The sequence below is a fragment of the Zingiber officinale genome, chromosome 4A, assembly GCF_018446385.1.
Source record: "Zingiber officinale cultivar Zhangliang chromosome 4A, Zo_v1.1, whole genome shotgun sequence".
Taxonomy (NCBI): domain Eukaryota; kingdom Viridiplantae; phylum Streptophyta; class Magnoliopsida; order Zingiberales; family Zingiberaceae; genus Zingiber; species Zingiber officinale.
This window is the reverse complement of record NC_055992.1, coordinates 124,269,682-124,282,208: the sequence shown is the minus strand read 5'-3', so window position 1 is coordinate 124,282,208 and position 12,527 is coordinate 124,269,682. Positions and strand designations below refer to the sequence as shown.

Here is a 12,527-nt window from a genome sequence, read left to right as displayed (position 1 = left end):
TTATAAAAGGCTAGGTTTTTAGTATACACTCTAACACATTGTTCACGAACGTTAACGAGCTGAATATATATGTGTTCAAGTTTATTTGTTTAGTTTAATGAATTGTTTAAACTTGTTTATTTAATTAATTATATATATATTGAACGAACATAAATAAACTTTTATCAATCCGAACACTAAACGTTCGTGTCAAACTTATTCATGAACGTTTGGTTCATTTATAGCACTAGCAACAGTATAAACTAGGCACAAACAGTAAACGTGTTTGTTCGTGTCTGGACTCGGGTTAAAAATGTGACGCAGATCGTTAAAAATGTGACCAAATTCATAAACTCAAAATCTGGGCTAGCTCTGTATCTGTTCGTGTCTGGATTCGTGTCACAACCCGTTTCGATAGTGGCTTAGAAGATAGACGCCCGAGAGGAGCACGCAGCGGGGGGGCGTGGGCGTGATGCCTTTTGGGTTGGCCATGGAGATAAGACTGAGAGCCACAGCAGCAGCAGCTATGCCCTTTCCCCTTCCTGCCCTCCGGAACCATGCCCGCCCTTGCAGCTTCACGGGAGCCCTCTCCCACTCCCAGCCGAAACCTGTTGCTTTCCATGCACGCACTGGAGCAATCCGAAGTCCAAATAGCGAGGTTCCCCGCGCCCATGGTTTATGATCTTTCCCCTCTAGGGAGTATATGTCTTGGAGTCTAGTTTCCAACTTTTTTTTCGCTTGATTTCTGAAAGCTTAGGTTAAATTGCAGCGTTATTGGTTAAAAGTTGGAATCTTCTTTACATTACAACTGCTTTTAACTCTAGGAGTGAAGGTTTAAGATGTTCTTAATACCTTTTGGCATGTGCTTGCTTCCAATACAATGGTTTTGGAAGTAAGAGAATGGTTCAATAGCTTAAGCGATCTTGTTTGTTTTGTACTATCGCTGAAATACCATGTATTCAGCCAGGGTTGATGTTGTAGCAATGGCATACTTTGGGAGTGAACATTTAAGATGTTCTTGAACTCTCTTTGCCATGTGACTGCTTCCAATACAATGATTTTGGTAGTTAGAGAATTATTCAATAGCTTATGTGATCTTGTTTGTTTTGGATTTCCGATGTTATGTAAAGGGCATGGAAAGGTGTTAATGCTAAAGTGTCGTATATTGAGCCAGGTTTGATGTTGTAGCAATGTCATTTAATTTCGGTGTGCCATCTGAAATCTAAATGGTTTTCATGAACAACATATAATCAGGATCTACTATTTTGTACTTGATTAGATGGATGCAAGTCCTGTAAGTTTTCATTTCTTTGTTAACAGTCATCAATCTTACATATTAAAAATGTGATATGAAAATTTAGTAATATTTTGGAATTGTGGATGTCAAGCAATTTATAAGGCCTAGATGAGTCTTATTACACCATTTAGTTTACATCTTAAAAAGGGGCATTCCAGTTAATGATTTAAGTCTATCCAGTTAACGAGACAATCTTCTGATTGGATTAAGTAGTGAGAAGGGCTATTATAGTCAATTTATTGCTAAGATTGAGGTACTTGAATTCTCTATTCATGAATTGCTTTGTGTAGGGAGGAGGAGAAAATTTTCTAGACGATCTCTATCTATTTCAAGGACTAAATATATGTTCTAAATTAATATAGATTGTGGACACAAAATCAAAGAAGTCAGTCTGATCAAATATGCTGCTTAAGGATGTATATCGTAACCTGTAAAAGAGTCTTGTGACGAATAACCATATAAATAAATTCAAATGTTATATATATTATGTTTTATGGATGTTTTTGTTAGAATTAAAGTAAAATTGTTCCTCAAGAAAGTCACAAGATCTCTATGTGCCATAAAAATGTTGACGACACTTTCTATGGTCTTAACTTTTTCTCTTAGGGGCCAAGATGTCTGTAGCAGTGCCAGAATCATTACTTATAAAGGTGAGGGATTCTTTCATAAACAACTAAGCAGAGTATTATAATGTTAGTGATTAGCATGTGAAGCCATGGTCAACGTAGTTATTATTTATTAATATATTGAGTATCAATTTGGATTCAGAGAACAGCAGTTGAAGTCGTTGATGATTTGAGAGGAACCTCCCTATTTCTTGTGGGCAAGTATCATCATGGCTACTTTAACCCTTTCTAGCTTTCTTTGCAAGAAGTACGTGAGCATGTAAATGTATAGGTGCATTGATGGTATGTCTTGTTTTGACGTAATAGGGATGAATTGCACCATGAAAACTGACCTAGGGAAGATATTGGCTGACTCGTTGCGATATTACTACTTTGACAGGTAAGTCTAATGGACACTTGACCAATTTTAAGCTAAATATCTTAATCACATTTGTTTTATTGTCGACAGTGATAGTTTGATCCAGCAAGCAGCAGGTGGCACTTCTGCTGCTAAAACTTTTAGAGAAGAAGATGAGAAGGGTTTCCAAAGCGCAGAGGTTTATGTCAACTCACAACTTGATTGTTTTATTCTGTGGAGGATATCAAACTAAGCAAATTAGTGTTGCTACCTCTTCAGACTGAAGTTCTCAAGCAGTTGTCAGCGATGGGACGACTAGTGGTTTGTGCTGGGGATGGGGCAGTGCAATCCGCAACAAACTTGTATGCCATCAATTTGAACCATATTATTGATTTCTGTTTCTGCTATATACAAGCTTGCTTGTTTCTCTAGGTCTTTAACTGTATCCTGTTTCTTGAAGGTCTTATTTAAGATACGGCGTCTCAATATGGGTAGATGTTCCTTTAGATTACTTGGCAAATGAATTTATGGTATCTGAGGCGTCGTCATCTATCATGAGTACCACACAAGAGACAGATCAATTCACAAAGGTCAGTTTTTCATCCTTTGAGACACTAATCAAGATTGCTGGGATATCTTTTTCTGTAATATGATTCAGTAGCAAGGCAAATATATCGTCACACTCACACCTTTGTACTTTCAAATCTCTTACCTGTTTATTGTTCGCACGAATTATTACACTATAATATAAAATTCCATTATCATATACATAGACTGTCCAGCTCGAATGGTTTGCCCGAAATGCAAGTTGGAAAAGTTGCCATGCTGCTTATTGCTTGTTCTACATGTTCATGTAAGCAGTTGGATGTATGAGAAACCTAACTAAAGTTATCTGCTGGAATGATACAAACAGGTTATGAATGTGCTTTTGCGGCAATATAACAAGTTGAAAGAAGGCTTTGCTATAGCAGATACAACTGTTTCGCTTCTAAGTAAGCAAATCATCATAGACATGCTTTCGGTTCATATGTGACTAAATTTTGACACCATTACCATTTCCCCGAGCTTTACAGAAGTAGCTTCTCAACTAGGGCACGAAGATTTAACAGCTGTTACCGCAGAGGATATGGCTTTGGAGGTAAATACAAGTTCAACATATATGGTCTCATATAAGGAACTCTCGATTCTCAATTGGATATTTCTTTCCAGACTCTAAAAGGGATACAAAAGCTGACTAGAGTGAAGAAGATGATGGAAGAGGCTGGCCGGCCATTTTAACCGAAGTGCAGGTGTTTGTGATGAAAGAGTTTAGGGTTTCAAGCCACCATGATGTTCCTCTACCTGGAGAAAATGATGCGAGTTTCTGATTGTGTTGCTTGCCGACCATGAAATATCCTTTATTTCATAAAATTGTCACATAATGTTAGATCACACAACAGCATCATTCCTCACCTTCCAACTTTAGAAGGATCTGTGAATCTTGTAACCATTGATACAGAATGCTAGAACAGTTGGTTATGATCATCATGCTTTATAAGATATCAATCTTAAAGTGAGTGTGTTTAAGTTATATTTGGAATTTATCAGATAGATGAACCAGGGGGAAAAAAGCTGAATGTCTATTATGAAAAATTAAAAATAATCAAAGCTTAAAAATCCACTATCCGATCCAAAATGAAGATTTTTTTTTTGTTTTTTGTTTTGGCAAAATCAGAAGGCACCCTACCCTTTATTTTTGAAATTATTAAGGTAACCTCCTATTTTGATTTTTCTATCAAAAGAGCTTTCCATCCTAGTGTAAAATGATCTAACTAACCTTAATATTTTCATTATTCTCTTTTTATATATATATCCTGAATTGCACCTAATCAAAAGAGTTTTCCATCCCAGTGTAAAATGATTTTTTTTTTTGGTCTAAATTCTGAATCTTGGGCGCGTTATAGTAGTCGTTATAGCAACTACGATCCCTTAGTTGCTATACAGTTATAGCTATAAGCCTTGTAAAATAATTCAACTATCCTCCACTAGATCACCATAATATTTTCATTATTATCCCTCTTTTGATATTTTTCATCCGCCTAAATCCTAAATCTTAGGCGTGTTATAGTAGCTACGATCTTGTAGCTGCTATATAGTTGTAGCAGTTATGATTTCATAGTTATTATTAGTAAATGTTAAATTCTAAATTTGAGATGTTATAACTTTTAATTTGGGTTTAACTACGTGACACATAATATATAAAATCGAACAATTAATTATGAATTAAAACTCGTAACAACTCGGTTTCAGCAAAAAAAACATAGTGCTCAAGGGGTAATCAGATAACGCCACGTGGATAAGGGAGATTAGTTATCCTGTGGAGGTGGCGGTTCAAGTCAAGGGAAAACCGAGTTGACCATGACTCCTTGATGTCCCGACTCCGTAGTGCTCCCCATCTCCTTGTCTCTCATTCCTTTGGTGCCACAAATCGGGATTTCGATCTATTTCAAGAAAAGAATTATGCTTGTGGGATATAGGGATTTTGGATCATTTTAGGAAAAGAATAATGCTGGCATGAATATAGGGATTTTTGACTATTTCAGGAAGGATAACGATAGTGTGGATTTTGGGATTTTAGACTATTTTAGGAAGCGAATATCAAATCGCAAGGAATCAATAATCGCTCTATAAAAGTTAGCTTGCCCCTATGGGGTGAGGTATGTGCAAAAATGCATTAATAACCCTAGAACTACTCTTCTTTATTCTTCCTCCACCGCTACTAAAAATTGACTAGAGCATTTGAGTGACTGTGTCAGGAAATCCCTAACCGTCACTCTAATCCTTTTGCTTCTTGGTTTTCTTATTATCAGGCTCCAGTGGATCTCCTCGCACTGATCTTCATTGTCGATAGATGATTGACAACAAGTAGCCAATTCATTAATGGTTCGTTCGATGACGTTTCATTCAAAAGTTCCGAAAAATTTTAATTTTATTTTTCTCATATTATATCAACTATAAAATCATAGCTCCTGTGACTTTTAATTATAGTAGCCACATGATAATAACAATTACAATGAACTAAGTTCAAGATTTAAGAGGAAAATAATGAGATCCATACGGTAGAAGCCAGTTGTATTATTTTATGGGGATGGGGAGGGAGTTTTTTTTAAAAAAATAAAAATAAAGTGGGCGATCTATTGACGAGTTGGGGGAAAACGCCTTTTTGATTTTTGTCTTTTTTTTAATAATTAAAATTTTAATTTTGATATGGATATTTATTTGTATTTTGTAAATAAATTTGTTTTGGTCACTTTACTAATTTGTTTATTTAATTGTTTAATCTCCCTCTTCTGGACGCTGGATGTTCTTCCAATTAAGCATTCTAGGTTTGGGTTAGGGTTCCGTATATCGTTCCGCTTGTTTGCTCCGCTTCGACTCTCGATCGTCGCACTGCAAGATTTGTTGCGCCTCACCGATCGATCTTCGAGTTCGTTGATTCGCTTCTGGTAAGACTGTTTCGCTACAAAGTTATTCTTCCTTCCACTAGTGTTCGCTTCCGTCTGAAATCCTCGAAAGGGCTTTGTAGAATAGATCCCTTTCCGTTGTCGTTCACATCGAATCTGTCATGGCTTTCTGATTAACCTTTTCCCTTATCCGATTTAAATCTATGCTCCAAGTGCTTGCAACTGTTGCTGTTTGGATGAGGAATTAAATTTGTGAAGAAATGTAGTAGCCAAATTTCCATTTTCCTTGAGCTAAATTTCCAAATCAAAGACACCAAATCCCTCCTCGCATCTCCCTTTAAATTCATCAGTCCATAAACTGGTGTTTGCAGCTGTTGGGTTTGGCTGAGGATTGCTGCAAATTAATATAATACATGTGTAGTCCTATTTGGTTTGTGTTTCAAGCTCATCTAACTCTGATCCCTTTGGATACTGCAAAACAGAAGCCGGAACGATAATGAACAGATCAAGACCAAGCAGTGTAACATTGCAAGACCTTGAGTTGAGACTTGGTTCTTCTGTGTTTAAAGGAGGAATGCTAGCTTCCAATTTTAACAGGGGTTGCCCTGAAATTATATTTATAGAGGACGATGATAATGATGATGATGACATGCAAATATACACTTCTGGACCTCCAGATCAGGTACTGGCTATTGGCCACAATTTGTTTATCATGCTTTGTTAATTGATATCACTCTTTAGAGCATGAGGGATTTTCATCTGGTTTCTTGAAATTGTGTGAATGTCTTTATTGTCTTTATTCCAGTCATTCAGGCCCTCGCAATATTCAAGTCATTGGGAATCTGTAATTGATGAAGAGGATTTGGAGCTTCATCTTGGCGTTAGAAGTAAGTAAAAAAACTCTTTGGGCAACTAGATTTTTTTTTTTCATGTTTAGTTATCCACTGACATTCTCATCCAGAATAGTGAGTGTTGATCTTTGAATATATTTGCATGTTTGGTGCATTATGTTTTGTTGATGCTTAATGCATACCCACTTAAAACTTGAAAGTGTATGCTAAAAATAATTGAAGGAGTCTGATAGCATTTTTCTAAATAATCCAAGACAAGTTCTGTCACTTACAATTATAGCTTGCATATATGCTACATTTGATCACATATAAATCACAATAACTTGTAATAGTTCCTAAGGATAATTGATGCAATTTTTTTTAGCTCCGCTAATTGAACATATTAATGAAATGGAGATGTAGAGCTTCTTAGAATTGTTATAGGGAAAGAAAGAACATAACGGAGAAGAAGGAATTTCTTAAATTTGGGGGAACTGGAATATGACATACTGGAGAGGTTGGAGGCACTTGCTCCAGACTATAACAAGTAACCTCATGGAGCTCTATTTTTTGATTAATGGAGATTTTGTATGAGCTAATACTTCTGCCAATAATGTCATTTTTTTAGTAATCAATGCTAGCCAACTTGCAATTGGGACTTGGATATGAGCATTCACACGTTTTCCGATCCTATTTGATACTCTAGTTTCTAAACAATTTTAAGTGTGATGATAAATGATGAAGAGTCAAAATATGGAGGTTTTGGAGAATTACATGTGTTTGATGATGTTTCCATGTAGTGTATTTCTATTTTTCGAGTAGTTAAGCTCACTACCTGTCAGATTTTGCTGATGTGATCAGGTTCTGTTGAATTTACTTTTTTGTAATACTATTCAATCTTGGGTTTTGGCCAAGTTATTCTCCCAACATTTTACATTAACTTGAAATAAAAGAGGGAAGATGATTATCTTTTTGTTGTGCATCAATGTAGCTTGCTAAACATTGATATGCTGGTACTCATTTTTAGTTCCTAGTTGAAGGGGATATTTATACATTAGCACCAGATATCACACACCAGCTAGCTGCATGTTGATAAAATGAATCTTCTATCATTTGCAGGGCAAATCATGAGTTCATGCCTTTTGCTCTCATTCTTTCTCTGTAACTTAATTCTGATTTACGTGGTATATTTTCATGTCTCGTGATTTTCCAACAGCTTCCAGGAATTTGAACTCTAATAGACAGGATGCCAAAATTCAAGACCCAAATGTGCAGAAGTCCAGGAAGGTATATGTCCGATCATGATTCTACTTCGTTAAGAGTTAACACTTCATAGGAAGGCTAAACCAGGTGTATTTATATGAAAGTAAAGTAGTTGAAAGAAAATATTCCAACTCTTAAATTGGTTATAGTTGTGCTTATGCTGATATTCAAGTATGCCTCTTAAATTACTCAGCTGCTTCGTTGACTAGGTTTGCAAGTAGACCCAAGGGCTTAGTTCGCTTTTAAGTTTGCCATTTGAGTCTCATTTACCGAGGATCCCTTTTGGGTTCTGGTTGAATATTGGAACCCAGGAATTCTCTTTTGTGTTGGGTATGATCTATGGTTAGTAATTGAGCCATCTATGCTATGGATGCAGTTTTAACTGTGTTTCTGGACGACGGACATCTCTAGTTTTACATGGTTTACACTGATGATGCACTATGCTTTCTTTCCTACTCTTCGTGGCTTCATTTCCGAGTAATCAAGTAAAAGCAAGCCATTCAGTTAGCTGTTCTGATATTGTTTAGGTATGACAGGCATCTAGCAGCCACCACCCATATGGTTACGACGAGGTAAAGTTGAGATGTTCTATATGCATGGACACAATGAAGGAGGAGACATCCACTACCTGTGGCCACATTTTTTGCAACAGTTGCATCACCAATGCCATCCAGGTGCATCATAGATGCCCAACCTGCCGGTTTAGTCTTTCTCTGAACAGTATTCATCGTATATACCTACCAGGAGCAAGTTCCTAATGCTGGCTGAGCATCTCGACGTGATTTAGCCTATTGCTTTGGATCGCTTGGAGACTACCATCATGAGCTCTTTGGGGAATTTTTACTCCCTTTGTTTGCCTTGTAGGAGGGTTTTGTGCCATCATGGATTGGAAGCTGTAATAAAAGGTAGTTGTGTACGCTATGTTATGTTAATGAGAAAGCCATCTGGTTGGGTTGTGGTTTGTTCGAGCTCAAAACTGTAATAAGAACATTGATAACTGATTTAGTGTCTTATAGGATTGTTGAATGGACATCTTAAACTGTATGTAAATGAGCCAAGCTTGATGAATTATTACTCTGGAAGACACTGTACTGCCATATGGTGTCTGGTCCTATGTCATGTGTATGTCTGATGGAAATTGTAGTTGATGACCAGTTTAAGTGGATATCGTATACTGTGGTAATTACAGAGGTAGATATTTTCTTTTTAATATTAGCAAGTTGATTCAGATCAAAGCACTAAATTCAACTGCGGGTGAATGCATCAGAACTCTGTAAGTAGACACTAGAAAACCTTTTGTTGTTAAATTTCGACAATTATTGTTCTTTTCTTAAATAATTAAGGAAAACAAGTATGTTGTAAATTTCCTTCAATATTTACTTTCTTTTTGAATTATTTGTATTAGAAGTATTATATTAGTCATCAAGAGTAGTCTGATCCAATAAGCAATGTGTGGATATCTTTCCAATGTCCAAAGTGATTTATTGGATTTGGGTGACTTTTCAATGAGCAAAGTTTAGAGAGTAAAAATAAAAAAACCGTTTCAAATTATACAAATGATGAAAAGAGCACTTCATCAATGTTTTATTTTGAAAATAACTTTGTTTTCAATGGTGCTATAACAGTTGTAATTTTGCTACAACTTGTAATAGCTACAAAAGTAGTTGTTATAAGACAACTAGTTATTATAATGTATGAGGTTAGATCATCTGATTCAAAATTTTTTGAATCAGAAGAGGTTCTATTTATTTATTGATTGGGTGAATTGGATTCCATTTGTTAAACAGGTAGGATCTAGTCCATCCAACTAATGAATGAGCAAGGGACTAGGACTGATCTATGGATTCTGGATTAAAAGATCCTCATCTATAATGTATGACATTCACTATGGTAAAAGACGAATAGGCTTGCCCCCAGCGCCCCCGCCAATCCGTCATAAGGTCAACACGGAGGAAGTAAATCACGGGCGACTACTAGCCTTTGGAATAGTGACTAGCACATAAGAGAGGTATTTACCTCGGCTTTGTCGAGATTCGAATCCCAGACCTCATTGTGACAACACTTTATATGCTAGTCACTAGACTCATCCGAGGGAACAATAATATATGGCATTCACGATTAATTATTAAGTGGAGCAGCTACTTACTATATAACTGTTACATTTAATAATTAACCCATAATATATGACATTCACGATTAATTATTAAGTGGAGCAGCTACTTACTATATAACTGTTACATTTAATAATTAACCCATAATATATGACATTCACGATTAATTATTAAGTGTAGCAGCTACTATAAATTATTACATTTAATAATTAACATAGCATTGTTGTAGTGTTATACTAATTATTTAGAAGTAGTTAGTAATTTTTACAACTATTAACTATTTAGTAGTAGTTAGTAATTTTTACAACTATTAAAATGATTTTGATCAATTAAAATAATTTTGATAAAGATTAAATAATTTTAATCAAATCAGTAAACAGTCTTGTAATATAATAGTGTTTAGAGATTTAAAATTTAAAGTTTAAAGTTTTAGATTTTCGGATATAGCTGTAACTATCCAGTAAAAACAAGTGATTTTAAACCAATTAAAGTAATTTTAGTTAGTTGATAATGTGTATTTTTGATATAATAATTTTGATTAAAGAGTAATAGTCAATTTTACATCATTAGTAATGATAATTTTGACTAAGTAGTTGCTATAATAATATTGAAATAAAAGATATTTTGAATATAAAATATCTCTGGTGGTGTTTTTTTTAATTTTTTAAGTATTTTTCAATTAGTTCTTTAAGAGATCTGTTTTTCCACTTTTTTTTTTTCTTTCTCCAATCCCACCTTAAAATTTATTCTTATATCTTTCGGCAATTTACCAAAGGACGCATGTAAAAATTTGAATTTACCAAAAAACACACATTATTTTAACATTTACCAAAACACGCACCTTTTTAAATGCATTTCCTATTTTACCCTCATGATAATTTAACTTTTTCTACCGCTTTTCTCCACTATTTTTTCTCTCTCTTCGCTTTTTTTATCGACTTGCAGAAAAAAATATGAATAACATTAGTCCCCGAATCTTTTAATAACATTTTAATATATTTGAAGAAGCAATAAAAAATAATGGACACCATATTTGAAATCCTTGCAACATCAGAAATCAATAGGAACTGAAATGGGTCCAATCAGAACTCTCTAGGTCCATCAGTGGATTTTGACTGAAACCCACTGATGGACCTAAAGAGCTCTGATTGGATCCATTTCAGTTCCTACGGATTTCTGATGTTGCAAGGATTTCAAATATGATTTCCATTATTTTTTTGACTTTTCATAAATGTTAATATATAAAATCAAAGAATCGGTAAAAAAAATGCCACTTTGGGCCTGATATGGAATCATATCAAGTCCAATTCCATATCAGGCCCAACGTGGGCCTGATATGGAATGACCTAACTCTGCTCAATCCACACTAGGACCCTAGGCACAGTCAACCTTGCAAAGTTCTGCACATATAAATGAATTCAACATCTCGACAATGCTCATGACAATAGTTAGGAGAGTCCATAATTGGGTTTGTAGTACAATTCTATACCTGTGGGAAGAACCTTTCAAAGATAATTATGTAGTAGTAGGCTTCTTTTGTGGTTGGTATGTTGTGTGGATATATGTTCTTTGCATTTTGCATCATTTTCTTAGACACCAGAAGTAATTTTCCAATAATTAGCTCATTCCATATCAGGCCCAAAGTGGTCTTTTTTACCGAATCTTTGATTTTATAAATTAACATCTATGAAAAGTAAAAAAAAATAATGAATACCATATTTGAAATCCTTGCAACATTAGAAATCCATAGGAACTGAAATGGGTCCAATCGGAGCTCTCTAGGTCCATCAGTGGGTTTTGACCAAAACCCACTGATGGACCTAGAGAGCTCCGATTGGACCCATTTCAGTTCCTATGGATTTCTGATGTTGCAAGAATTTCAAATATGGTGTTCATTATTTTTTTTTGACTTTTCATAGATGTTAATATATAAAATCAAAGAATTGACAAAAAAAAGGTCACTTTGGGCCTGATATGGACTCATATCAGGCCCATGTTGGGCCTGATATGATTCCATATCAGGCCCAACGTGGGCCTGATATGGAATGAGCTAACTCTGCTCAATCCACACTAGGACCCCCAGGCACAATCAACCTTGCAGAGTTCTGCACATATAAATGGATTCAACATCTCGACAATGCTCATGACAATAGTTAGGAGAGTCCATAATTGAGTTTGTGGTACAATTCTATACCTGTGGGAAGAACCTTTCAAAGATAATTATGTAGTAGTATGCTTCTTTTGTGGTTGGTGTGTTGTGTGGATATATGTTCTTTGCATTTTGCATTATTTTCTTAGACACCTGAAGTAATTTTTCAACAATTAGCTCATTCCATATCAGGCCCAAAGTGATATTTTTTACCGATTCTTTGATTTTATAAATTAACATCTATGAAAAGTAAAAAAAAATAATGAACACCATATTTGAAATCCTTGCAACATTAGAAATCCATAGGAACTGAAATGGGTCCGATCGGAGCTCTCTAGGTCCATCAGTGGGTTTTGGTCATAACCCACTGATGGACCTAGAGAGCTCCGATCGGACCCATTTCAGTTCCTATGGATTTCTAATGTTGCAAGGATTTCAAATATGGTGTTCATTATTTTTTTTGACTTTTCATAGATGTTAATATATAAAATC

The 12,527-nt window shown here is 35.3% G+C and overlaps 2 protein-coding genes across 3 annotated transcripts; both read left to right on the top strand.

Moving 5' to 3' along the window:
- Window positions 1-409: 409 nt before the first annotated feature.
- LOC121970943 (probable inactive shikimate kinase like 1, chloroplastic) lies at window positions 410-3,809 on the top strand. Its single transcript, XM_042521975.1, has 10 exons — window positions 410-653; window positions 1,883-1,926; window positions 2,045-2,099; window positions 2,209-2,281; window positions 2,351-2,438; window positions 2,519-2,601; window positions 2,700-2,829; window positions 3,153-3,231; window positions 3,313-3,377; window positions 3,449-3,809. The coding sequence occupies exons 1-10, from the start codon at window positions 452-454 to the stop codon at window positions 3,515-3,517; spliced, it is 888 nt and encodes a 295-aa protein (XP_042377909.1). The 5' UTR covers window positions 410-451; the 3' UTR covers window positions 3,518-3,809.
- Window positions 3,810-5,548: 1,739 nt separating this feature from the next.
- On the top strand, window positions 5,549-8,894 carry LOC121970942 (probable E3 ubiquitin-protein ligase bre1). 2 transcript variants are annotated; one of them, XM_042521973.1, is made up of 5 exons: window positions 5,549-5,724; window positions 6,165-6,364; window positions 6,488-6,569; window positions 7,729-7,799; window positions 8,312-8,894. In XM_042521973.1, exons 2-5 carry the CDS (start codon window positions 6,179-6,181, stop codon window positions 8,531-8,533), a joined length of 561 nt encoding a protein of 186 aa, XP_042377907.1. In that variant the 5' UTR covers window positions 5,549-5,724; window positions 6,165-6,178; the 3' UTR covers window positions 8,534-8,894. The 2 variants fall into 2 exon arrangements, with proteins under 2 accessions (XP_042377907.1, XP_042377908.1); XM_042521974.1 differs by having other exon boundaries at window positions 8,303-8,894.
- Window positions 8,895-12,527: the final 3,633 nt, after the last annotated feature.

Bases quoted from the DNA above. Each gene is read 5' to 3' on its own strand.
- LOC121970942 (XM_042521973.1), top strand. From the start codon at position 6,179: ATGAACAGATCAAGACCAAGCAGTGTAACATTGCAAGACCTTGAGTTG. The intron at 6,570-7,728 runs GTAAGTAAAAAA...ATTTTCCAACAG, and splicing joins GCTTCATCTTGGCGTTAGAA to CTTCCAGGAATTTGAACTCT. The intron at 7,800-8,311 runs GTATATGTCCGA...TAGGTATGACAG, and splicing joins ATGTGCAGAAGTCCAGGAAG to GCATCTAGCAGCCACCACCC.
- LOC121970943 (XM_042521975.1), top strand. From the start codon at position 452: ATGCCTTTTGGGTTGGCCATGGAGATAAGACTGAGAGCCACAGCAGCA. The intron at 654-1,882 runs GTTTATGATCTT...TTTTTCTCTTAG, and splicing joins CGAGGTTCCCCGCGCCCATG to GGGCCAAGATGTCTGTAGCA. The intron at 2,830-3,152 runs GTCAGTTTTTCA...TGATACAAACAG, and splicing joins AGACAGATCAATTCACAAAG to GTTATGAATGTGCTTTTGCG.